This window comes from Astatotilapia calliptera, chromosome 16 (assembly GCF_900246225.1).
Source record: "Astatotilapia calliptera chromosome 16, fAstCal1.2, whole genome shotgun sequence".
Lineage (NCBI taxonomy): Eukaryota > Metazoa > Chordata > Actinopteri > Cichliformes > Cichlidae > Astatotilapia > Astatotilapia calliptera.
Genome location: NC_039317.1, coordinates 4,023,402 through 4,050,782, shown reverse-complemented (window position 1 = coordinate 4,050,782; position 27,381 = coordinate 4,023,402). Strand labels below are relative to the sequence as shown.

Sequence of the window (27,381 nt, the reverse complement as noted above, 5' to 3'; positions counted from 1 at the left end):
GTAAATCTCACATTTGATGATGGACCACAGGTTCTCAATGGGGTTCAGATCAGGTGAACAAGGAGGTCATGTCATTAGTTTTTCTTCTTTTATACCCTTTCTTGCCAGCCACGCTGTGGAGTACTTGGACGCGTGTGATGGAGCATTGTCCTGCATGACAATCATGTTTTTCTTGAAGGATGCAGACTTCTTCCTGTACCACTGCTTGAAGAAGGTGTCTTCCAGAAACTGGCAGTAGGACTGGGAGTTGAGCTTGACTCCATCCTCAACCCGAAAAGGCCCCACAAGCTCATCTTTGATGATACCAGCCCAAACCAGTACTCCACCTCCACCTTGCTGGCGTCTGAGTCGGACTGGAGCTCTCTGCCCTTTACCAATCCAGCCACGGGCCCATCCATCTGGCCCATCAAGACTCACTCTCATGTCATCAGTCCATAAAACCTTAGAAAAATCAGTCTTGAGATATTTCTTGGCCCAGTCTTGACGTTTCAGCTTGTGTGTCTTGTTCAGTGGTGGTCGTCTTTCAGCCTTTCTTACCTTGGCCATGTCTCTGAGTATTGCACACCTTGTGCTTTTAGGCACTCCAGTGATGTTGCAGCTCTGAAATATGGCCAAACTGGTGGCAAGTGGCATCTTGGCAGCTGCACGCTTGACTTTTCTCAGTTCATGGGCAGTTACGTTGCGTCTTGGTTTTTCCACACGCTTCTTGCAACCCTGTTGACTATTTTGAATGAAACGCTTGATTGTTCGATGATCACGCTTCAGAAGCTTTGCAATTTTGAGACTGCTGCATCCCTCTGCAAGATATCTCACTATTTTTGACTTTTCTGAGCCTGTCAAGTCCTTCTTTTGACCCATTTTGCCAAAGGAAAGGACGTTGCCTAATAATTATGCACACCTGATATAGGGTGTTGATGTCATTAGACCACACCCCTTCTCATTACAGAGATGCACATCACCTAATATGCTTAATTGGTAGTAGGCTTTCGAGCCTATACAGCTTGGAGTAAGACAACATGCATGAAGAGGACGATGTGGACAAAATACTCATTTGCCTAATAATTCTCCACTCCCTGTACTGTATGTATGGTCAGAAGGGTAAGTCGGCGCTGGCAAAGGTCGGCAGCCTTAACCCAATTTCCTTCGGGGTCAACCTTCAGGATCAATAAAGTTTTATTGAATTGAATTGCTCCTCAAAATTAACAGAGCAGGGCCAAGTTTAAAAAATGAAAACACATTTTTATAGCAGCTGCCGTACAGCTCAATTCAGTACTTGTTCTCTTATTTGACAGTTTAGAACACATTCTCATGTAAAAGAATTATATGGTTTTGACAGTTTGGTTGGTTTGGTGACCATTATCCATTTTGATGTATAGACTTGCAGTTTAACTGCCACTGAGCTTTAATTTGTAAAGTTTTTCTTTTAATTAAAAAACAACTACTTTGAGATTTATCCCATTGTCTTTTTTGCACTACTCAGAAGAGGCTGTCCTCCTGCTGACAAAAAAGTAACTATGTAACTTTTACTCTGAGTACATTTTTAGACAGGTAATTTTACTTGTACTTGAGTAAAATTTCAGCAAAGTAATAGTACTTTTACTTGAGTAAAATATTTTAGTACTCTTTCCACCTCTGGTTATTATGTAATGTCCTCTTTGCTGGGTTTGAATGATGACATATTACAATGTATTTCCTTGATATATATTCAGTGTTGGGAAGGTTACTTTTAAATGTATTCCATTACAGATTACAGAATGCATGCCCCAAAATGTATTCTGTAACGTATTCCGTTACGTTACTCAATGACAGTAACGTATTCTGAATACTTTGGATTACTTAATATATTATCATGCTTTTTACAACTATTGCTGTGATTTATGACTATTACTGAAGGTCCGCGGCTCCGAACCATATTAAAGGGACCTCTGGCTAATATGTCGGGCTCCCTGTCGGCTCGTAGCCGAAAAATAGCTTTACTTTGTTGTCTGGGTCAACTCTGCTAGCGAGAGACAGAGAGAGGCGTTGAAAGGCTGCTCCAACGGAACTTATTGTTTTCGGAGGAAAACACGAACACAGTGTACAGTCGAGTCTTAATAGCTTACTTACAACTGGGCTCGTCAGGCACTCTTCTTGGCTGCAGTGGTTATTATTATATTTACATGCTTCCAGCTCCCGTTTCTGCTCGATGACAACTCGGAGTTTTCCACTCCCCTTTTTCTCCCTCCTCGCGCTCACAGACCCATAACGTGTATGGCAGTCCATTCTCCCTGCAGCACGGACTATACTGCCCATGATGCTACATTCTTTACAGCATTTAGCATTCTGCCTATTAGCTCAGCACAACAACAACAACAAAAAGGCGCTCTCTCACCCAGGAAACACGCAGAGAAAGAGCGTCACCCTGTAACCATGGCAACCGTAATGCTGCCACCTGGAACAAAAGAACGTAGCTGTCAAACAAAACCCAAACAGTCCTGACCCGCCACAATATGAAACAAGAAAGTACTGCCGTGTAATCCATTTATCTCAACAAAGTAACTGTATTCTGAATACCACCTTTTTAAACGGTAACTGTAACGGAATACAGTTACTCATATTTTGTATTTTAAATACGTAACGGCGGTACATGTATTCCGTTACTCCCCAACACTGTATATATTTTCCTTTTTTGTTGTTAAATGTTTTTTGTCTAATCTAATTTGCGAACAGAATGGAAAAGTCAGAAAGAAACAGACCTAAGTGTAAAATGTTCTTGTTTTTTACCTTGTGTTCCTTACAATTTCAAAATTGTTAGATTACTATTTATTAAACTGAAGATGTCAAACAGTGTCTGTTAATGTGAGGTTTTGTGATTTAATAATGATTCAAATGTCATCTGTGCAATATTTCACCACTGTATATGTGTAAAATGTGTATATATTCTGTTTCCTTCTTTATATAATCTCTTGATAATAATCTCTATTGTTACTGTTCTATATATTTATTCTGTTGAATAGATGTAGCAAATTCCTTGGCACCACGTTATCTTATCTTATCTTTTAAATGCTCACTTGTAGCATGTTCGTAAATGATTCAACTTTTGATCAAAGCACCACTGCTCAGTCACAATCCACACTGTTACTGCCAGAGGCTAAAGACAGAAGAGTCACCAGCATTGCTCAGGGGGGCAGGACGCTGCTGATGGAACAGACAGTCCATCTCCCTGGTCGATGTGCTATTTATTTGCTGAAATTATTTAATAAACTACATTTTCCAGACATGCATAGGTATTTGCACGCAGTGAAGTTAAGACAACCAATGCAGGAAATATTGGAAGTCTGGTTGTTCTTGATTGCATCACTGCTTGGATGTTTTTGTGGATACTTGGATCATAAGTTAGCTAGCTTTTCCTAACAAATCCCTATTTTAATTTCCAAACCTCTTTGACAAATATCAGAAAGCCTCTGGAAAAAAAACAAACTGACATTTTCAGTTTTAGTAATTCTTAGAAAGAATGACCATGGCTGTGCTTCAGGAAGTATAGCTGGTCATCTACTAATCAGTTCAATCCCTGACTGCTCCAGTCTGCAAGTCAAAGTGCACTTGGGCAAGATACTGAACCCTGAGTTGCATCCGCTGTGTTCACTGGGGTTGAATGTGTGTGAATGTTAGATAGAAAGCACTTAGACATAGAAAAAAGTGATTTTGTGTGTGACTGGGTGAGAGAGACATGCTGTATAAAGTGCTTTGAGTGCTCAGGTACTATATAAGAAAATTTCCATTTACCATTTAGACTAAAGGAAGATCTGAAACTGAAACGATTTAGAATTTTAACTAGCTTAAGGTGGAAAAAGTGACCTGGTTGAAAAAGATCTGACTGCCTGTCATGGGCATGTCATGCAACCAAGACAAAGGGACAAACCACTTCAATCAGACATACAGACTTGTCACAACAGGGAGATGTAAAGGTATGCTTTAATACAACGGGTCCATCAATTCTTTTCCTACTGTGACAAGTCAGCATCTCTGCTGGGAAACGGATTTGTTGACTAAAACATCAGTGTATGCTTTAGAGTACCACACTGACCTTATACATGACCAGTTTAAACAAAAAAAAAAACAGAGCTATCATTTCCTCATTCCTCCTTATTTCTTATTTATTCCTCCTTGGGGACCTACGTTATTGGAATGAAACCTCACAGAGGATAGCACAACGCACCTGGGTTTTTTTTTCCACTTGTAGCCATGCCATGCCATTCTGGAGATACAGCAGCTTTTAAAACATATGCATTAGTACTCTTTTTAGTCTATACTATTACTTTAAATGTGTAAAAAGTTCTTAGATTTAAGTGGACCAAACCAGACGAAGAGCTATAACTAAACTGAACACAGCACTGTCCAGATATTTTGTATGTGACAAATGTTTCTGGTGAAACTGCAGTCGAAGACTGAACGTGTGAGCTGCGAGTCACTGAAAAAATCAAGAAGAACACTTGTCTTAGACACATTTATGTGCTGCTTTCTTCCTTTAAAGACGGCAGGCAAACAAACACAAAAGACTGGGAAAGTTATGTAAAAAAAAAAAAAAAAAACACCCAAACTAATTCTTGACGGAGCATGTCACAACTAAACTGCGAAGAATTTGACGACTTCTTTTGTAATCTGCCGTCAATAAATCATTAAGTTTCTGAAGCTTGAGGAGTTTCTGTGTGGGAGTTACAAAATTGGAAAGTAATGCTGAATGGATGTGAATACTTATGATTTTTTGGCCATCTATTCAACTAAAAAAAACATTTTGGATGAATTAAGCAGAAAATTATGTCCTTCTGTGTTTTTGGAAAAGGTAGGAGCAGCATACTTCAGGCTGAAGAGGAGCAGGATTATCCAGAGCATGCATCAGAGCCTGATCTGACGGTACGATTATGCATCAGTGGTAACAGTCACGGATATTTGGATGTCTGTGAAGGCACCGTGAATGCTGATCAAGACACGTTCAAGGTAAAAAGAAAGTAAACACATATCAAGAAAACAATAAAAATAATCTGGTCTCCAGCAGATCTTAAAATTAGGCAAATAAAACCCCAGATGAGCTACAAAACATGACAGTAGTTTGCTGGTCTGGAGCATCGGGGCAGAACACAGCATATCAGCATAAACAGCTCGTACCACTGGTCAAGCAAGGTGGTGGTGCAGCTACAGGACCTGAGCACCTTACAGTTACTGAGTCAGTTACTCTATAAACTCCTCTGTTTACCAAAGTATTCTAGAGTCAAATGTGAAGTCCTCGGTCCAACAGCTAAGACTTGTCCTACACTGGATCATGCTGCGTGACAATCATCCCATGCACAGCAGCAAATGTACAATAAAATGACTGAAAACGAAAAGCATCAAAGTGTTGCAAAGACTCCGTCAAAGTCCAGAACTCAGCCTGATTGAAATCATGCAGCTGAAGCGTTGAGCTTTGATTATACTTTCCGCATCCGTGAGCCTACAAGGGTCCGTTCAGGTCAGAGTGACGGAAATTCCATCATCAGATAATCAGTTTGAAGGTCTGTGCCGATGTCTGAATGCCTGCCACTGTTTTTGAGACCATGTGTACCCATCCACATAGACTTTACAATACAGTGCGACAACTGCACATGGGCCTGTGGAGGCAGACTTCAAAAAAAGTATAACAGCAATGGCTACTCAGCCACCGTCTGCAGAAGGGTTATAATCAAAACTGTGCCGGCAAACTTCAGTGAACTGAAAGAGTATGGTAAAGAAGAGTAATTCTAAAAGCTACTGAATTTTGGCTTTTGTTAAAACAGCAGCGACACTGTGTGACATGTTTTGTGCTGCTGTTCATTTGAGCTTGAATTTACCTCATTTTAACATCTAGTAAGAAGTAGAAAATTTATCTTATGTTGTAATACATAAAAACAGACTGACAGATAACTGCCAACTCTTATGTTCATACCAAGGGGTGCAATTTACAGTCACCAGTTAGCCTAACATGCTTGTCTATATACTCTAGGAGGAAAAGCCACACAGGGAGAACATACAAACTCATCACAGCTCAACAGGAGGCTCAAACCAGCAGTTGCGAGTTGCAGTTCTTGCCATAGCAAAGATGTGTTTAAACACATAGCTTTTTTTTTATATATTACAATAATAAAAATGTTTATTGTGTGTTATATGGACGATTTACACATCTAAAACAAAAGTGTACATATTTCAATTTGGCAACTTTAAACAGCAGTCACTTAAAATCCTTACTTGGACTACTAGGATTCATTGCTTCATGCCTACAGGGCATTCACTGGTTTGAAATGCTCAGTTTAGGAGCATTTCAAAGTGTGTTGTCAGATTTGTCAAAGAAAGGATCCGCGAGTGATGATGAGCGTAGTGTGATGAATGAGGCTGTAATTCACAGACTGAAGCATCAACAGGACATTCAAACATTTTGTGTTCGCATGCCCTGCCTTCATCTCTGTCTCTGTTTTCGTCCATCTCCCTGCTGATGTGTCTTTCTTTGCTGAGAGTTTGCTGCATCGCAACGCTCAGTTGTTACCATGGCAACAATGGAGAATAAAAAAAAACACACTGGGCTCTTTTTTTGTTGTTGTTGTTGCTGCTTTTGATTTGTTTTTTGTGTGTGATCGCCTCAAATTCAAACAGATGTGGCGAGGCTGTTCCGCTGCAGCGTAGGAGTCAGCTGCTAAGAAAGAATCTGACAGACAGACAGACGAGAAGCTGTGACTTCATCAAACACACACACACACACACACACACACACACGCTCTCTCTCCCGTGTTAAGTGATGTTGCACGCCCACCGTTGCCCGCTCATTTTCTGTCATTTGTCTTCCCCTCCATCGTCGGTCCGTGCCAGCATCACCAAGGCAACCGGTCAACCGCACTGATGCCGTCCCCGAGGCTGTCAGTCTTACAGCAGCTCACGGATCCTCACAGCGTGATCACCAATTATCGATAGTGCTATTGCATCAACACACTGACATTACATCATCAGCCAGCTGACTGCGTGATCTGTGTTTACTCACATTCCTCTGAGCCGGATCAGGACCTGGTTGTTGTGATTCTGCTCCAGAGCGTCCCCAAAGTCCTGCACCTCCTCAGACTGCTGTTGCTCCTTCTGCTCTTCCTCAGTCCGTGACATCTCCTCACGCTGCACCTCCTCCTGCTCCTCCTCCTCCTCCTCCTGCTCTCGAGGTTGCTGCTGTTGCTGCAGCTCCTCAGTCTGCTTTACCTCCTCCTCCTTTTGTTGTAACACCTCACTTTGCTGCACCTCCTTTTCTTGTTGCATCTCCTCAGTCTCTTCCTCCTCCTCCTTTTCAAGGTGCTGTAGCTCACTTTCCTGCACCTCTTTGATCTCTACCTCCTCCTCCTCCTTCTCTTCTTCCTGTACCTGCTCCTCTTGATGGCCCTGTTCCCCTTCTGGCTTTAGCATCTGCTCAGACAGCTCGTCCTCCTGCTGCTTCAGAACCTCCTCCACCTTCTCTTGTATTTCCCACTCATGCGCTGCAACCTCCTCTTGTTCTAGCTCTTCCTCCTGCCCATACACATCTTCAGTATCTCCATCCTGTTGCTGCACTTTCTCTTCCTCCAGGTCTTCCTCCAGCGGATGGACCTCCTCCTGCTCCTTCTCTCCCTCTCCCTCCTGGTCCTTCACTTCATCTTCCATCTCATGTTCTCCCTCCTGTTGCTGCAACTCCTGCTCCTCAGCCTCCAGCAACTTCTCAGGCAGCTGCGCCTCCTCCGCGTCCTCGTTCATCTCGGTTTGTGGCAGAGCTCACCGAGCAGAGTTCAGTCTCTGTGAAGTGTCCGGACGTCTCTCAGTCCGACAGAGTCGTGAAAACATCAACACTGATCGGAGCCTTCAGTTCAGCGAAACTTCATCCAACTTTCTGTGGTGTCACCTGATGAGCCCGGCCAGTCCAAAGCGCTGATTTCGGACTGATTGGTAAGGGAAGTGGAGGGGTTAAAGGTCACGAGAATTTGGAAGGAGACAAAACAGGGAGCATAAAAACAGCAAAACACGTCTCACAGAGATCTCGGAGCGCAGTGCCAGCTCTGTGCGCCGACACTGCAGTGACAAAATGATCCCACTGAATGTCCCAGAGCATCGCCGTAGCAACGCAAGGAGGAAGCCGACCAGCAATAAAGATGGGATAGAGTAAGGGAGAGAGAGAGAGAGAGAGAGGAGTGATGGAGGAGTACAAAAGAGAAGCAGAGAACATTGCAGTGCGTTTCCGTGGTAACCCAACAACGGTTGCCAAGAGTGATGGAATTCTGCAGCCGACAGACTGCCCTCCTCCTCCTCCTCCTCCTGCTTCTCCTCCACCTCACCCCCTCCCAAATTCAAATGCACATAACTTTACGCTCTATTCAGATACAAACAGCAAAGAGGCACATTAATCTGTCCTCCCCTCACTCACCCGCAGTGCCTGCCAGAAAGACTGTACAGTGAGATGTGTGTGTGTGTGTGTGTGTGTGTGTGTGTGTGTGTGTGTGTGTGTGTGTGTGTGTGTGTGTGTGTGTGTGTGTGTGTGTGTGTGTGTGTGTGTGTGTGTTGTTGGTTTTTTTTTGAAACAGTGATGATGTAATGGTCCTGAAAATGAGAGTCACAAATCCTCTCCAGTCAAGTGGTACAATCTCACAGTCGGTGTAAAGTGCTAATGGCTCCCTCTAGAGGCTGAAAAGATTATTACAGCCATAATTTCCTCATGGATGTAAGATTTTAAAGCTTTAAAAACAGCAATCTTTCCTCTGTCTTTAGCCACACAAATGTAAGGACATGTTTCTGAGTGGCCCTTAAGCTATGTGTCCAGTATATATAATATCTCTAACAGAGGTTCCCAAACAGTTTCCTGGAGGAGGAGGCCAAAATCCAATGGCCAGATGTGACATGGGATTTTGCAATAACTGTATAGCATTAGTGTAATTAGATCAAATATTATGAATTCACGTTTAATTTGTTATCCAAATCAATTTTCCTAAAAAAGTGTTCCAGTGGCAATTTGGTGGGAATTATGTGATCACGATAGATCAAAGTTTCTGGTCATGGTCAAATAATCGGCAAAATACCCTCATAATGTGACATAATTAACCATATAATCAAGCAGAAGTCTAGCCACAATGGTAAATTGACTGATTTTCTACTCTACTATACAACATGCCACATTCACCCAATCACACAAGCACTGACTCTAAACTGAGTGCTTTTCTGACGACATTCACACAAATTCACTGATGTTTCTTGCACAAGGAGGAGCCAGAGGTTCGAACCACCAACCTTCCGATCAGTAGGTGACCTGCTCTACCTCCTGAGCTACAGTCACCCCATGGCTGTACAATGTATGTTAAATCAAGTTGGAAATTTCACCAACCCTTATGGCTGCTTCTTGGTCTTAACGTGCCAAGCAAGTTAAAGAGCTACTTAGAAAGCAAACATTGATCACCTCAATTGAGCACTAGTCTCCACCACAGGCACCAAAACTGCTTGGTGGATTGTGTAATAGTGTGCAGCAGGGGTGGCAAAAATACAGAAATTCTGTACTTAAGTAGAAGTACAGATACCTATGTTAAAAATAAAGAAAGTAAAAAGTAGCTCCTTGAAGGACGTTTCTACCAGCTATTTTTGTGTAAAGCTAACCGAAACTTGTGTTATATTAATGTAATAATAAAATAATATTAGTAGATAGGAATACAAATTTTAATTTAAACTAATTTTTATTTCTAATTGTACTGAGCTTGAACTTGTTAAATAGAACATGAGCAAAGAAAAAGACGGAAAATAAAAGTAACTCTATTTTCTGTTGCCTACGCTGTAGAGAGTGACTTTGTGTCTAAACAGCAAAATGACGGTGGGGGTGGAGGAACCCTAAAATCAGTTGTAATGGCTCATTATGGTGAAAAGAATCACAGCTCACGATCATTTCTATTCAGCACTCCAGTAGATTTTCTTAATGCACAGACTGAGATCAGCTGACCTGCTGCTGCTGCTGCTGGTCTGAGGTTTACTGCGCTTTGTAGATTTACACTAAACTGAATTCAAGGAGATGTAAGTTATAAGTTGTCCACTAACAGAATTTTTTTTAACATTATACTGAATAAAGCTGGTCTGAAGATGGAATTCAGTGAACGAATCTAAGCAACGTGATGTAACCTAACTCTGACCATGAAACCACAGCCACTGTGCACCAATTGCACACTTTAAATCCATCACAGTACAGCAAACTAACCTGTTTATCCTGCACTAACCTGCAGAGTATAACTACCTTCATATAACACAGTCAGTCTACCTCAGTTTGATTTACAGCATGTTTCGCAATATGAAAAAACTTAATGTGACACATACAGACCCAATATCTGATTTAAAAACATGAGGACTTACATGTAAGCTTTAAATTTCCAATTTATCAAGTCTTTCTCCTTCCTCTCCTGTCCTGTCTTTCTTATCTTTCTCCATCGCTGACTGAAATGAGCTCACTCTCTTTTCTCTCCCTGTGAAATGCATCAGCTGGACTTTTACCTAGCAACACACTGTATGACAACTGCACACAAATTTGTTTGTGTTTTTGCTGATGTTTGTTGAATTTAGAAATGCTGAATCTAAAATTACCTGCTACAAAATGTTATTCCCTTAATGTTTGCCCCTCTTCTGTAGCGCTAGCTAGATGCTGAAGTACTGTGACCTTCAGTCGTTTATGGGAATTTTTTACTATTCTTCCAGATGTTGGACGTGGACGAGAAGTCTCCACTCTAATTTATCCCAGAGATTTTCTTTCAGGTTGACTCTGTGCAGGTTAATCTTCCACACCACGTCTTCTACACTAAATTCACTCTATGTCTTTATGACATAGAATTTAAAAAATCATAAAGATATTTATTACATCTATTAATTTGAGTCTTTTAACATGGGAGTTTGTTGGGAATGGGGTAGGGTTAGGGTTAGGATGACAGTCTCAAGTGGCCAATAGAAGAACTGCAATAGCTATAGCTTTGTTTCTAGAGCCAGAATTTGTCACTGAAGTCACTATGTTTGTTAAGTAGGATTTCTTCTCCCCCAAATGTCTGCAACAGGTTCATTTTTCATCCCTGCATGCATCTTACACAGCAGCAACAACATTCTTACCAGGTGTTGTGGGTTTTCAAAATGCAGAGGTTGGTGGGTCCATAGACAGGGTTTTCAACACTGCACCCGCTCCTCATTTGATTCTGCAGCCGATTCACAGCTGAGTGACCTGATGAGGGGGAGAAAGGAGAAGTTTGCTTTAAAAGCCATTGGTGATATTGAAAATACTGAGTTTGACAGATTTTTTTATACTTTAAAAATGTGTTAAACAGAGAGTTTCTAAGTGGAATCCTGTTGTTTTAGAGTCTGTCCATGCTTGTGAGGTGAAGGGTAGGATTATAATAACTGTGTCCATGTTCTCCAAATGAGCTGCTCTTGTGGTTGTAAACAAGCCCTCAGGGTAACAGTTTTCCCTCTGATTGGCCAGCTGGCTAATTGACTGTTAATGGTTTCTTCACTATAAGCACCAACGCTAAACAGACAATTAAAGATGACCATGTGGGCGACTGGAGGAGTGTGTGTGTGTGTGTGTGTGTGTGTGTGTGTGTGTGTGTGTGTGTGTGTGTGTGTGTGTGTGTGTGTTTCAGTAATATATTCAGCTTTTTGTTTGTCAAAAGGCTTTTTAGGCAACAAGTAGCTCATAAACAGAGCTGAGCAACATGTTAATTAACTGTCAGACAGACACTTTGACAAATAAACCATCTGAATTTTATTAAGTGGACCTTAAAGGTCACTTTCAGATTTTAAAAATAGATTCTGTTTATCAAAACTTTATGTTTTTTATAAAAAAATATTTTAAGAAAGATAAAGCTGGAGCAAAGATGTGGAGTCACTAAAGGTTACATAAGATCTTTTTACAATCACATCAATATGTATTTGGACAATAAAGTAATTTTTATAGCTTTGCCTCTGTACATCACCACAAGGGATTTCAAATCAAACAATCAAGATGTGGCTGAAGCGCAGACTTCAGTTTTTCTGTCAGCAGCTTTTATAACAGTATTTTTATAACTGTTAGAATTACAGACATTTTATACAGAGTCCATTTTCAGAAGTTCAAAACCATTTAGACAACTAACTGATCTGCAGTTTAATTGCCAGATGAAGCATTTTTTCCAGTTATTCCATGTCAAACTAAGAAGATGAAAGCTGTTGATTCAAAATATTGAACTCTTATGTGGTATGCATTCACTGTAACTCTCATTGTGAGGTTCAAATAGATGTCCATGCAAGTGGAAAAGACTGTTTAATAAATGCAAATACACCACTGATTACACTCAAGAACAAGAAACCCAGATTAAACCATATCTATGTATATAATAGGTGGATGGAATGGTTCCTATATAGTGCTTTCTACTCGAGCACACAAGAACATCTCATTCACACATTTATACAAGAGCTTTCTATCTGGCATTCCCACTCACTCATGAACACATCGGGATCAACTCAGTGTTCAGTACCTTGCCCAAGGATACTTTGGCATGCAGAATGAAGCAGTCAGGGATCAAACCACAAGCCTTTAACCTCTGCTCTACCTCCTGAGCCACAGCCATAGGAAGTGTGGAGAAGGAAAGAAAATAATCTGAAATATAACACATCATCTGTAAAACATGAGGCAGGCAAGGTTATAATATGGACATGTATGCAGCTGCCAGTAGAATTTGATAACTTGCTGTTTGCTGATGATGTGATAGCTGTACTCTCTGCTGAGATTCAGCCAAATGCTGTAAACTGATCAGATGGCACTTCACAGTAAAAATGGATGATGAGCCAAAGAAAACTGCAACATCGCCCAAGACTCAACCCAGGTGAACAGCTTTTCTTGAACACAAAACTAGATGCAGGGACCCACAAACAAGCAGCACCTGAAGATGGCTGCAGTAAAGGCCTAGCAGAGTATCTCAGAGGAAACACAGTATTTGGTTAGTTTGTCCAGATAATGTTGAGCCTCTAAAAAGGGGATTATGGGGATACATATAAAAATGGCAACAATTAATAAAATAAAATGTTAACACAATACTTTTGTTAATACCCTCGAATCAAAGCTGAAAGTCTGCACTTCAGTCACACTTTGATTCTTTGATTTAAAATCGACTGTGTTGGTCTACAGAGGCAAACCAAACAACAATTGTCTCACTATCCAAAAACCTATGAACCCAACTGCACTGTGTTGACTTTCCTTTGCTCTATTAGTAGAAAATTATGAGAGATAACTGATTTCATGTAGCACACTTAAGTTTGTTAGTAATTTTTAGTTCTTTTCTTTTTGAACATTATTTAGTTCAGTTCAATTCAGTGTTAGCACCAACTCACAACTAACGTTGCCTCAGTGTATTTTGTACTGAGGCTGAGAAAACCCGGCAATCAGACAACCCAGCAAGCCGTTGACAACAATGGGAAGGAAAAACAGCCTTTTAACAGGAAGAAAGCTCTGACAGCTATCTTTTTAGCACTTATCTTATAAAGTCACACCAAACATACAAAAGACTAAATATGACAAGTCTTACTAACACTCTGTTTTAAAGAAATACTTAAATATCAAGTTTATCTAATTACACTCAGCAGCATAGTTTGTGACCCAAACATTTTATCAGTAGTCTATCCAAAGAAGTCTATGTTTAAAGGATTTTCTGTTTGACATATAAAAGTTTTTCATACTCATCACATAGATAATTAAAAAGATCTATAATTTAGTTTTTTAAAGAGGATGGTATGGAGGAGGTATGGAGAACTAGAAAATGACTGTCTGACCTGAAGCTTGCTGAACAAGCGAGCCATCACGAGGCATCACTGTCACAGCCGTCCTTCTGTCCAGGACCGAGCAGAAGGAGCCCATTGTCAGAAGTAACCACAGAAGCAGCAGGAGGAGGGAGGAGGCTCCAAACACACGGATGCTGTGTATATATTTTTACCTGTTGTAGATACATCTTCCTTTTGCTTTCATCCACATGCTGCTCAGTGTTGCTCTGTAGCTCTTCCCAGATGTTGTTAAGCTCACTGACTCTCTCGGGGGAGTGGAGATCGTTTACCCTTTCAAGCAAGTGGGTCCTTGGTGTGTGTGTGTGTGCTTATGTGTGCATGTTTTTGTATTACTCAAGCTCTGGGGGTATAAATCTGTATACACAGTGACAAGCTGGCGTCAGGTCAGGGCAAGCAAGGCAAGCAGTACTTGTCTAATGAAATCTAAAAATAAGCATCGTTTAAGACATAAAATGAAACCAATCCCTCTCCTTTCATCTAAAACTGTGTTCTGTCATAAAAATTCTTAAAACCTCTTGAAGCCACTGAAAGCTGCATGTCATTGATTTGTCACTGTAACAAATTAGTTGCCTCTTACTTTATATCTTGGCCAACATGTATGACGTTGCGGAGTTAAAGGCTCCGCAACGTCATACATGTTGGAGAATGGACTGCCATACTCATTATGTGTCTGTGAGCGCGAGGAGGGAGAAAAAGGAGAGTGGAAAAGCAGAAGTTGTCATCGAGCAGAAATGGGAGCTGGAAGCATGTAAATATAATAATAACCACTGCAGCCAAGAAGAGTGCAAGTAAGCTATTAAGACTCGACTGTACACCGTGTTCCTGTTTTCCTCTGAAACAATAAGTTCCGTTGGAGCAGCCTTTCAACGCCTCTCTGTCTGAAACTTGACCCAGACAACAAAGTAAAGCTATTTTTCAGCTATGAGTCCAACACAGAACCGATGTATTAGCCAGAGGTCCCTTTACTACGGTTCGGAGCCGCGGACCTCCAGCAATAGTAATAAATCACACAGCAGTAGTACATTCATGTAGTTGTAAAAAGCATGATAATATATTAAGTAATCCAAAGTATTCAGAATACGTTACTCTCATTGCATAACGTAACTGAATACGTTACAAAATACATTTTGGGGCATGTATTCTGTAATCTGTTGAAGAAGTAATCTTCCCAACACTGACTACTTTTAAGATTAGGCTTTAAACTTTCCTTTTTGCTAAAGCATATAGTCAGGGCTGGATCAGGTGACCCTGAATCCTCCTTTAGTTATGCTGCAGTAGACAAAGGCTACTGTTTGCCTCCCAGCTTCCGTGTCATCTGTCTAGTGTGCGCCATGTTCAGTTTTGTTTCCCCATCTCGTTAGTTAGATCACGTTCAGCTGTGTTCCCTCCTGTGGTGTGTTCCTTCATTTGCCCTTGTGTGTATTTATGTCTGCAATCTCCCTCGTACTCAGCTGTGTGCTCTGTTAATTGGTTTAGTTTCCTGTATTCTCTAGTTCAGTTTTGTTTTCTACAGGTATGACAAAAAAATTGTTACTGTTGCTTCCATATTCAAAGCCATAACTGCAAAAAAGTTACAACAAGCATTTCTGTTTCAGTCATTGACATCTGTATTCACTTATTTATTTATTTTCAATTCTGGTTAGAAATAACACTCTGGAGTTTGTGGCTGCCCACCACTCCGAAACAATAAGGATGGGTCAAAATAAATTTCCCCCAGAGATACAAATCTAAATGACAGCATTCAAGCACAAAGACATCGCCCTCAAAAATAAAACACAAAGACGTAAATCATGCCTCAATGAAGAGGAAAGAGAGAAAACATGCTGGAAATTTTGATGAATAATGAGTTTATAAGTTTAATTGGATGGTACCTCTGTATAAGCCACCCCTCTTCTCCTTAAAAAAAAACAGACCATACATTGTAATTATCCCAAATATATTTTTATACTAAAGTATTGTAATTAAAGTAACATTTTGTCTTTGTACTTCAGGACCCATTCATTGCTGGTGTTTTGTAATTCCGCAGTTGTTCCAGGAAGCCGGGGTTTGGTGAGGAGGTGGGCCGAGCTGATTTGACCAATGAGAGGGCAGCATCAAAAGACTGGCCATCGCATGACATCAGGTAGCCAGTGACCACAGCGGGTGCACGTGACACCCCAGCGTTGCAGTGGACCAACACCACGCCTTTCTAATGGAGATACGCACAAAAATAATAATATTAAAACCACATCATTTATAAAAGATCAATATTCCATTCTTTGCCACTTGGGGCAAAATATCCTAATAAGGTCATGTTGTGCGTTTCTTATTTCGTAACAGTCCTCCTCCATAGGCATGTGGGGTGATGAAGGCACAGCTCCTGTTTGACACTCTTTCATCTTTGCCCACAGCTTGGTTAAGTTTAGCTTCTAAAAACTACTTGATTAGTATCTAATTGTGAAAAAGTAGTTCTCATAATCCCTAGGTAACAGACAGACCTTTACAGGCCAACATCCACATGTTGTTGCTGTCTACTTTCACTTGGGACAGTGAAACAATCTTTATTGTGTGTTCCTCTTTCAACTTTGTGGTGTTGTTGGTTCTTTGCCCCTACCACAAAGAACATTATAGACTATTTATGAAAGATCAATATTACATTCGTCCTTTCATTTTCTTCAGCTTATTAAGGCCAGCGAGGCGTTACCAAGCCAGCCGATAGATGTAATCTCTCCAACATCTTCTGGGTTTACCCCAGGCCCTGCTCCTGGTGGAACATGCTTGAAAAAAGTCACACAGGAGTGGTCCAGGAGGGGTCCCAAATCGCTCAATCAGGAAAAGATCAAGCTTGAGGTCTAAAAAAATAAAACCGGTGTAAAATTGTCTTATGCTGTAATGCTTTTACCTTTGGAAGTGAAGTCACACCTGAGTTGAGCACTTTCTAGTAGCAGTAGGAGAAATAGGCTTTGTTTGGGCCATTGCCCCAACACTAATAATGCCTGTAGTGCAACCCAGTGTCTGATTTTTCCCTTAATCCTTAGTTTGTATGTTTGTTTGTCTGTTGCACTTAAAAACACCAGTGAATCATGTTCACAGACAGATCCCTGGTCAGTTTTCTCCTTATAACTTCTTCTAAAAGCTTTTGTATTGTAAACTTGGACATGGTGGCAACAAAAAGGGCCACGATAACAGTTTCATTACCACAGACCCCCGTCTTGTTTCATGATCTCATGTTCTTAAAGTATTTAATGTAACATGCTGTAAACTAAAGTGAGATGTAATTTTTCTGTCATTAACTTTAACGAACAGAATTGAAATTTTATGTCATTGTTTTTTTTATTTAAATCTATTCATTTGAAAGAAAGAACTTAATCTTGGCACCTTATTCTTTGCATTAGAGACAAGAAAATTAATATTAAATTATATTCACTGACAGAATATAATTCTAATTAAACATCTCTCTCTGCCTGTTCTTTCGCTGTTTTGTTGTTGTTGTTGTTTTTAATAATATTTAATTTTGACTTTTCCTGATTGACCACATTCAAAACAGCGGATCAGAGCCTTTGCTTTGACGTCAGGATGTCCAGGCTGATCTTCACGCTCCAACGAGCGCTTTAGTTAATAGGCTTGTTTGTTTGTTTGTGTCTGTGGATGCACATTAGCTTCTCTTTTGCAGTCTGTATCTTCCTTCGCGTGAAAGGTGTACACCATAAGCTGTGTCTCAGTTACCAGGCTGAGCACTCACTGGTCAAATCAGCTGATTTGACCAACGTGCAGAGAAACAATAAGAGCTATGGAGAAAAAGTTGCAGTTCTCCATTAAGATTATTTCAGTTTTTTTACACATTCAACAATGTTGTAAAAAGCTGACCTCTTTATCAACCAAATTTGAACAAAGATTTCTAAACAGGTACAAAATTACAAAAACAGTCATTAAAGTATGATTTGATGACCCAGTGGTGCGTTATGTGGATTATTATTCTAATATAAATCATCAGAATATGTGATATTTTATATTGTCTCCAAATTATTAGCAATCAGGGGAGAAAGAAAGTACTCACTCTGGCATGCAAAAAAAATATTTTCTTTCTCCGGGTTGGGGTTTGGGATCATCATAGATGATGAATTTGAGATAATTTTGAAAAGGAATTTCTCAGAAAATAAAGGTCATAATGCAAACTCTAAAGTAAAGTTGGTATCAATTAAGTTACATTAATTTATATATTTGTCCTGCAGTCATGAACCCCGTCACATGATGCCTTTGTGGCTGTTGCTGTCGTCATGACAGCGTCCATAATCGAGCGTCATTACCAGCCAGATGGCCCACCGAGTAATTTGAGTCTGCATTTCAAAGTAAAAGCATCAGTTTGATTATCAGAGCTGGAATTACCACACACAGAAACATATCATTATGAGGATACGCATACACACAGACACGCGCACACACACATAGACTTCCTGTAATCAAACACCTCTAATGACTTTGTAATGACTCTATGTGTGTGTATGTGTGAGTGTGTGTGTGGGGTGTCATGTTAAGGTGAGTCGTGAGCTTCGCTGCTAAAAGCTTGTATGACACTGAGATCTGATCTGAGAGCAGTTGAATAAAACATGACCAAAACTAACCATCTATTATTTAAAACCAAGGATGAGGCGACAAGGAGAGGAAACACAACGAGGTGACAAGGAGAGGAAGAAGTGTTGAAACATTTGTAGCATGTTAATGCATCCCTCAGTTTAAAACCCTTACATCTGACTGCTTGTTGCCATAAGCTAGTTAGTTTGCTAAGTACTTCATTCGGCAAAAGTACCCAGCTCTGCTGTTAATATTGCTTAATAGACAATTAATATAAATATTCATTTATTATGTAGACCATGCCTATTCGTCAATATTTCTTTTTAAAATTTATTTCTCTCTATTTAATCATCTGTAATAGTTTTCAAAACATGCAGTGTAAAAGCCACAGACAGACAGCATTTAGTTAGCAATGAGATCACATGTTAGTTATGTCCTTTAGCATTTATGTTTATCATACTAATGTCTATAGCAGCCATTCCCAAAGTCAAGAGAGCTGCAGCCCCCTTAAAAAACAGAAACTCCCATGGGGCCCATGCAATCTTAAATCTTGCTAACGCTACCCAGTCATATGAGTGTTAAGGCCAATGTGTGACCCAGCTGGGAGAAATTATAGGAGAAATAAATTTCAGAGTAGAAATAAATGTAATCAATATTACTAATCACCTCTTAATACTAGTTTTAATTCACCTTTTATATAGATACATTTATTTATGGATTTATCCTTTAGATAAATCCACATGTAACTTAACATTAACATTAATAATAAACACATGCATAAGAAATTATGTCACCTCAGTCTGAGCCTGCTGGATGAAGTCACAGCATTCCTGGAGGTGAGGGAGGAGATCGGTGTCGGGGTGATCCAGAATACTGACAGTCTTATAGATGAACAGGTCCGGGAAGACATTCTCCACCCCAAAGGCCACATTCAGGATGTGAGACACCTGAGGAGGATAATGTTTCACTATCACAATACTGATATTCATAAAATGAAGCTTACCTATGACTACACAGTCAGAGAAACAGGAACAGAAACATAATTTTGCTTTGATAGTAGTGACTGAAACGAACTCCTTGCTTGTAGGAAAAGAAGCTCACCTTGTGTTTTCTCAGCGTGCCAAAGTCATGTGCAGCATCCTGAGAACCTGCACACACACATACATAAAACTAGTTAGTGTGTGGTTTGACTCTCTCCAGGGTGCCGAATGAAAAACCTGCTGTGTGTATGCCCCAGCATCTACTGCAGGTCATGGGGTCATCAATGGTCTCCCACTAAATCAGTGAGCTCCGGGGTCACGTCTCCTCCCGTCCCTCGCATGTAGGGGCTCATGTTACGAGCTCAGTGGTTATCGGCACTGCTGGGCTGAAGGGGACATCCAGGACAGGACAGGGAGACACAGGGAGAGGAGATGGGCTCATCTGCTTATTTTTTTGTACTTCCTAAATTCATATCTAGGTGTTTGTTCTGCAAGTGCTAAAAACTAATAATAAATATTGAGGATATTTGTATTTATACATTGTAATTTTCAGTCAAAGCAAAGCCTCTAAAAGGGGAGCACTTCCCCCTAGTACCTTTGTACTTTTTTTCCAAATTATTTGGCCTTTGTGTTGCTCCAGTCTCCAGGAGTTCCTATGTGGATTTAGTCTTTCTTAGTGTCTGTTATTGTAATCCAAAATTGGCTCTACAATGTTGAATCAGGGCTCGCCGGAGGCCACATTATCCATTACCAGACTTTTGTCTTTCATGTGGCTGAAGCTCTTTATGACTCAGGTGTAGTTGTATAGGAACAGCTTAAATTAGCTGCTGTTTCTGTCCTCTAAACCTCTCTCTGTGTGTAGAGTCACTGATGGTTGATTCATCTAAAATTGTTTTGTTTTTTTAATTTCCTCACTTTTTTGGCACAAGCTGAATAATCACATGTTTCCAAAGAGACACAAAATCTCTGTCTGTTTCCATATCCTCCAAACACATCCTCCTCTATCACCATGTTTTCCACTCACCTCAGCTTTTCACTTGGCTGTCCAACAGAGGAAAATGCCAGTAAAATGCTGAACCCCTTTTAACCAAATGAAATCACAGCCTAGTGGTTGACAGTGGTCATACTCTTCAATATTTCCAGGTATTCAGACAAGCGTTATTTGTTTGGGTTACTCACCCAGTAGAAGGAAGGGCTTGACAATGCCAACCTGCAGGTCCCAGGAAGTGTCAGGGACATATCCCAGCATCTTCTCTGAAGGGGGGGCGGGGTCTTCGACCACAGTGATTGTTGAACCCTTCCAAGTCTCGATAATGCGACGGCCACTCAGTGAGGTCACACGGGTGCACTGCTTCCTCAGCCGCGTCCGAGAGAAATTGTGGATCTCCTCGGTCAAGGACTGCATGCTCAGACTGACCTGGACTGCACCTGAAAGATAAATGTAAATGAATATTTCAAATAACTCCATGTCATCTGTTTAGAGAACCGGATGTGTACGAACGGGCTTACAGTTTCCTGCGATCTGAGGCAAGCTGTCATGTAAAATTCCTGCATCATTTTAGAAGAATAGAAAGCACATTTTTCCAAGCCATTTAAAGGGTTTACATCTTTGATGACACGGAATGGGAGCGCAGAGAGGATAGCAAGATCAGAAAGTACTGACACAGACTAGCTGAATAAGAAAGCACCTCCCCTTAAGTTTGCTCGTGTCTTTTGAGCTAAGGATCATAAATAAGCTCTTTGAATTTTAATTTTTAATTAATGTAACACTGTGGCTTAACAAGAAACCCCTGGATCACTTACAAGTGGTCTTAATAGCTGCTGTAAAGCTTTTTAATTAGGTCCTCTATGAGGTTTCATGTGACACTGATCTTGATTTCTTTTCTGTCTCCCCATCAGGTTCAGAACTCAGTCTATAATCATGCTGACGGAGCACTGCACAATCATGCAATGATTCCCCAATACTCTTACATCACCACCAGTTTCTGATGTTTACTGAATAGAAAGAAGCAGCTGTTTTGCAGTTCATCTTTCATTTTATTTATTTTGTCTTCTAAATTTTTTTATTTGGTTCATTATTTTGTCCATTTTGATCCTTATGCCCCAGAAAGGTCCAGTTTAAATTCAGTTGTGTACTTAAAACTCTGGACCATTTTGGTTCACATTGACATCATTGACTCTGGCTGTGATTGGATGGATCATCCTCCATCTTTGGATTTCAGGTTAACAATACTTTCACCAACTCACTTTGACTGTGTGGTGTGCCTCAAGGCTTTGTTATGGGTCCTATTTTGCTTCCTCTTCAGCACATAATTTGCAGAGGTACAGTTTGAGAGGTGTTATCACGTCTGTTTCACTTTCCAAATATGGCTAAACTATCTTTTCTATGCTGTCAAAAATCAGAAAGCTAGTAATTTCCTTTTTGTGTCCTTATGTGTGACCTTGCTGGTTTTGTCATTGCATCCTGTTCAATTTATCTTCACATGTTGAAGATGATTCAAAGCCATCTCTAGACCCAGCAGTCTTAGCTAATTATAGGCCAATCTCCAACCTTCCTTTCATATCAAAAATCCTTGAAAGAGTAGTTGTCAAACAGCTAACAGATCATCTGCAGAGGAATGGTTTATTTGAAGAGTTTCAGTCAGGTTTCAGAGCTCATCACAGCACAGAAACAGCTTTAGTGAAGGTTACAAATGATCTTCTTATGGCCTCTGACAGTGGACTCATCTCTGTGCTTGTCCTGCTAGACCTTAGTGCAGCATTCGATACTGTCGACCATAATATCCTATTAGAGCGATTAGAACATGCTGTAGGTATTACAGGTACTGCACTGCAGTGGTTTGTATCATATCTATCTAATAGACTCCAGTTTGTACATGTAAATGGAGAGTCCTCTTCACACACTGAGGTTAATTATGGAGTTCCACAGGGTTCAGTGCTAGGACCAGTTCTGTTCACATTATACATGCTTCCCTTAGGCAGCATCATTAGAAGACATAGTATACATTTTCACTCCTATGCAGATGATATTCAACTTTATCTATCCGTGAAGCCAGATAACACACACCAATTAGTTAAACTCAGGGGAGAATCCAAGCAAACCTGATGGTGGAATTGAACTCAGGACCTTCTTGCCTCACAGCAAGGCACTGTTGCTTAATGACCTTATAGTACCATATCACTCCATTAGAGCACTTTGCTTTCTGACTGCTGGGTTAGTTTTTCTTCCTAGAGAGTATTTAAAAGTAGAATGGGAGGGAGAGCCTTCAATTTTCAGGCCCCTCTTCTGTGGAACCAGCTTCCAGTTTGGATTCAGGAGACAGACACTATCTCTACTTTTAAGATTAGGCTTAAAACTTTCCTTTTTGCTAAAGCATACAGTTAGGGCTGGACCAGGTGACCCTGAATCCTCCCTTAGTTATGCTGCAAAAAGTATAGGCTGCTGGGGGATTCCCATGATGCACTATCAGTATTAGTATTTCTTCCCCAGTCACCTTTCTTGCTCACTATGTGTTAATAGACCCCTCTGCACTGAATCAAACTTGTTATTAATCTCTGTCTCTCTTCCACAGCATGTCTTTCATCCTGTCTTCCTTCTCTTAGGCCAACCGGTCCCAGCAGATGCCCGCCCCTCCCTGAGCCTGGTTCTGCTGGACATTTCTTCCTGTTAAAAGGGAGTTTTTCCTTCTCACTATTGCCAAAGTGCTTACTCATAGGGGGTCATATGATTGTTGGGTTTTTGATTTATTATTGTAGGGTCTGCCTTACAATTTAAAGCACATTGAATGCGACAGTTGTTGTGATTTGGCACTGTATAAATAAAATTGAATTGAATTGAATTGAATTGAATTTGCATCTTGATGCATGATCAATCATCCAGGTAATTAGATCTCCAAAAGTTGATTCTGGACGTAGCGTTTTGTGGAAGAAATGTTTCTTCCACAAAACGCTACGTCCAAACGAACAGAATCATCTTTTGGAGAATTGAATTTTCACACATTAAATGGAAAATTCTTGTGATAACTTTTAGAATTAAGTGTGGCTGGACAGTTATTAGAGAGCTACTTCTAACATTATGTCTCCATCAGGACGTCGGGGCTATCATATCAAAATCTGCCAGTTGCTCTGCAGCCTAGACTCAAAGTTGTGACTGTGGCTTTGAAGTCCCTGAACTTTGTAAACCCAACTATGACTTTAGAATCACCATTTGCATTTCTGCATGACTTCTGATCTAAAAAAAAAAAAAAAAATGCCCCGGATAGAACATATCATCTAACAGGAGCTGGTCAAAACTTTTGGTTAAGAAATAAATTTCCCTATCAGGCTGAACAAAAAAATGTTAGTTATCTTTTAAAGAGGATCCATTTCTTAATTTCCAGCTTTATTTTTAAAAACAGCCTGAGCTATGTGTCAGAGAAGACCAGGCAGGTCATGCAGACCTATTCTCACTCACATAAATGAGAGTGCTCAGATCCATCTGTGCTGTTGGCTCACAGGGACTACCTGCCCTTACCCTGACATCTTCATAAGCAAAATAACACATCTAATTTAAATATGCAAATTATTATCTAATTCAAATCATTTTTAAAAATCAACTATTTAGGTTCTGTCCACCTTGTTTTATTAGGTAGCTTAAATTTGTTTTGGATAACCTGACCTAATCATAATGTTAATTTCCTCACCTTGGAACAACAACCAGCACATACATGCTCTGTAATAACATGCACTATCTTTATACAGTACCTGTTTCCTGTGATTGTTGTAATTCAGTTCAGCTTGTATTAGTTTCTCTCAGGGAAGTCTAGCTTAAATGCCAGAAACCAGAGAAGGCGAAGGATCCGGTTCAGTTTGCAGAAGAAAAACAGATGCGTCCCTTCGTCATCTTTTTTTTCACAGTAGGCATGCAGTGTGGTTCAGATGCCTAATACCGACTAAACTTGGTTGCCGTTAGGTCAGGAACTCTGCTGGAGGTGAGCTGCTGCTGTGTAACATGAAACCTGCTGCCTGTCTGAATTTCACCTGTGCACTTTAACAATGACACATTTACCAAGTGCATAACAAACAAACAAAAAAACAAACAAACAAAAAAACTTAGACTTTAGCGCAATCCTTTTCATTTTTCCTATGTACTAAATGAATAAATCCTCTTTCCTGTTTTGTTGCCTCACTTTAATATAGAGCACATGCAGCTAAAGCACAATGGCAAAATATATGCTTTTCTATATGATTATATGATAAAATTACAGAAGTAATGTCAGAATATTTTCAAGGAAATTAGTAAAGGACTGGTTGTGTTGGTGTTGGATGTTGTTTCTTACTTTTTCACTAGAGGGAGCCACATATTTGCTTTTCTTAAGCAGCATTAATGAAAAACTACTTCAAATCTGTTGCAGCGCCCAACGAACTGTTAAAATAAAGAGCTACAGTTAGAATGAATTATCAAATGAATAATACATAAAACACAAGTCTTTCAAGGCTTAGTATTTTATTTTATTTATTTATTTATTTTTGCCTGTCCCGTTTGGCTCTTTTGCCATCAGAATTATTGTCTAAAGGCGAAGAAAGATGTCCAATGGATTTACTTTAGCAAATTGACCATCCCAGCCTTGCCGTAATGGTCTATTTGATTCACCTTTTATTGTTTATTTTATTTTATTTTCACTTGCTAAATACGGGACAGACTTGAATGGGGGAAAGAAGGGGAGAAAGAAAGAGGGAAAGAAAAACAGCTGAGAAGAGGGACGGGGATAAAGGGAAAAAAACAAAAACCAACAAAATAAGCAGACATAAAATGCATATATCAATCACCTGGATCACCTGTTGAGAAAGAAAAAAGAAAACAAGCATTTAACAAGGGATAAACAACATCATGATGATCTATTGGAATGTAACAGTAAATACTAAGTGTTAAACATTATTGTGCAGCAAGATTGACAGCACACAGTGTGCTTTAAAGTAGGAGCCAAAAAAGGGTGTAGATTGTGTGTGTGAGCACCCGTGTGTACATCTGTGAGCATGAACGCGCTTGTTTTTAAAAGGTTCCTACATGTAATGATCTGCTAGAGGGTGTGGGGGAGCCACAGCCCCATCCACCAGGGTATGAAGCAGGTATGGAGGAGATCAAAGCTCCAGACATCCAGAGGCCCTCAGAACACAAGAGACCAAGGAAGACCAACAGAGGGGCAGCTGCGCCACTGTCCCAGAAAGAGCTGAGGAGAGTCCCAGATGAGGGCTCACTCAGCAGCTGCGGAGCAGAAGTCAGGGGGAGTTGCAGTGACGTGCCCGTGAGCTCCGCCGGCAGCCAGCTGTGCCTGAGTGACCGAGCCCCAGGCCGAGAGGCCGGGGGCACCCCACCCCCAAAGTGGCCCCAGCGAGCCCCAGGCTCCAGGCCCCAATAAGCGGCCGCCAAGGAGTGAGCCGGTGTGTACCTGGACGCCCATCCCCGGACACAAAGAACCACCAACGCACCGACACCTGAGGGAGTCCGCCACTGGCAGGGGAAGTGGTGGTGGGGGGAGATAGGCCTCCAAACCTTGGAGGGCCTGAGATGTCCCAGAGAGGTGGCGTCTGATACCCAACCTGACATATAGACACAGACATACAGGCACACACAGATACAAACATCCATTCCCACCCTCATGCTCTCATATGCACTTACTCCACACTCAACCAACGTGGAGACAGACATAAAGAGACGCTGTACACACGATCACACTCCCCAAGCGTACTCTACGAACCGGGTCTAGGTGCCCTTGCCCCTGGAGGGGGAAACTGCACCCAGACCCAGGTAGTGTTACCCTTTTCTCTGGGGTGGAGAGAAGCAGACCGCCCCGACTCCGCAGCAGCAGGAAGGCCCCACATTCCAGACCCCAATCAGACGGCCAACTCCTCCTCCTAGCCCCCCCGCTCCAGCAGGCGGCAGAGAACGGGGGGGGGGGGGGGGGGGGGGTTAAGACTCCAAACCTCCCTCCGCCCGCTCATATGTAGTGTTGATGCATGTGTGTTCTAAGGTGCATTTAAAACCCAGGAGGGCATGGAGCTACCTGCCAGAGAGCAGCAGGTAAGCGCATAGCCCCTCCTGATAGCCCTCAATGTCTACGTGTATTTAAAATTGAAAGGTGGGCAACAACTACCCCAAGGCCCTGCATGTGTGGGTGATTGTGGTGGAGCGGGAAGAGGGAGGCAGCTGGAGATGGGTAGGGAAGGAAGGGAGGGGCAAGTGACCCCTCCCTGGGGCCAGCTCCCCTGCTGACCCCAGTAGGCACCCCCATACTCTGCAACCCACCAGGGAAAGGGGGTCCAGGCCCATCCGGACCGGGGCACAGTTCAGCAGCGCCGCCTGGCCCCACAGAGCCCGGCACTCATCTTCCAGACTACATAAGACAATAGATGACCAGGCTGAGATCTTCCTCCACCTCTCCTATATCTCCCCCTCCTGCAGAGTGAGTTCCTGAAGAGAGGAGACCTCCTGGCTTAGTATTTTTATGTTAATTATAGTGATGTGACAGAGCACATATTACACTATGATGGAAATAATATAGCTCCTGTCCGTCTCCAGCTCATTGTTGTCTTGCTTCACACAGCATGGCCTTGCATATTATAAAGACATCAGAATGCTTCTGATGTGTGGCAGCTGAACATACAAAACTCTGTCTGTGTACATTTTATCAAATTGTAGGCAGGTGTGTCAGTAAATCAACAATCTGACATTCACACGCACAGATGTGGCTTTTAAACTATTTCCATACTAAAATAACCTAAATCGGTGATGTCAAGTTCACCAGGGAAGACACAAAGGACAACTGTTTGCCTTTCCTGGACTGCGCCGTGCACATTGAAGAGAACGGCAAACTCAACATCAAAATTTACCGGAAGCCCACACACACGGACCAGTACCTCCTCTTTGACTCCCATCACCCTCTGGAACACAAACTTGGAGTAATTAGGACCCTACACCACCAGGCAGAACATGTTCCCTCTAAGCCTGAAGGAAAAAAGAAGGAACACACACATGTAAAGGAAGCACTCAAAACGT

General features: G+C 41.2%; 2 protein-coding genes across 3 annotated transcripts in view; both read right to left on the bottom strand.

Moving 5' to 3' along the window:
- LOC113007690 (phosphodiesterase 1A, calmodulin-dependent) overlaps positions 1-7,819 on the bottom strand; it is a 46,792-nt gene extending 38,973 nt beyond the window's left edge. The window contains exon 1 of the mRNA XM_026144513.1: positions 7,022-7,819. Coding sequence (XP_026000298.1) covers positions 7,022-7,752 — 731 coding nt within the window. The 5' untranslated portion in view covers positions 7,753-7,819. The remainder of the gene's footprint in view (positions 1-7,021) is intronic.
- Positions 7,820-15,607: 7,788 nt separating this feature from the next.
- dusp19a (dual specificity phosphatase 19a) lies at positions 15,608-24,315 on the bottom strand. 2 transcript variants are annotated; one of them, XM_026144514.1, is made up of 5 exons: positions 24,090-24,315; positions 20,526-20,774; positions 19,468-19,514; positions 19,161-19,313; positions 15,608-16,003 (listed from the first exon to the last, which is right to left on the bottom strand). In XM_026144514.1, the coding sequence occupies exons 2-5, from the start codon at positions 20,749-20,751 to the stop codon at positions 15,803-15,805; spliced, it is 627 nt and encodes a 208-aa protein (XP_026000299.1). In that variant the 5' UTR covers positions 20,752-20,774; positions 24,090-24,315; the 3' UTR covers positions 15,608-15,802. The 2 variants fall into 2 exon arrangements, with proteins under 2 accessions (XP_026000299.1, XP_026000300.1); XM_026144515.1 differs by lacking the exon at positions 24,090-24,315 and adding an exon at positions 20,856-20,883.
- Between the last annotated feature and the right edge of the window lie 3,066 nt (positions 24,316-27,381).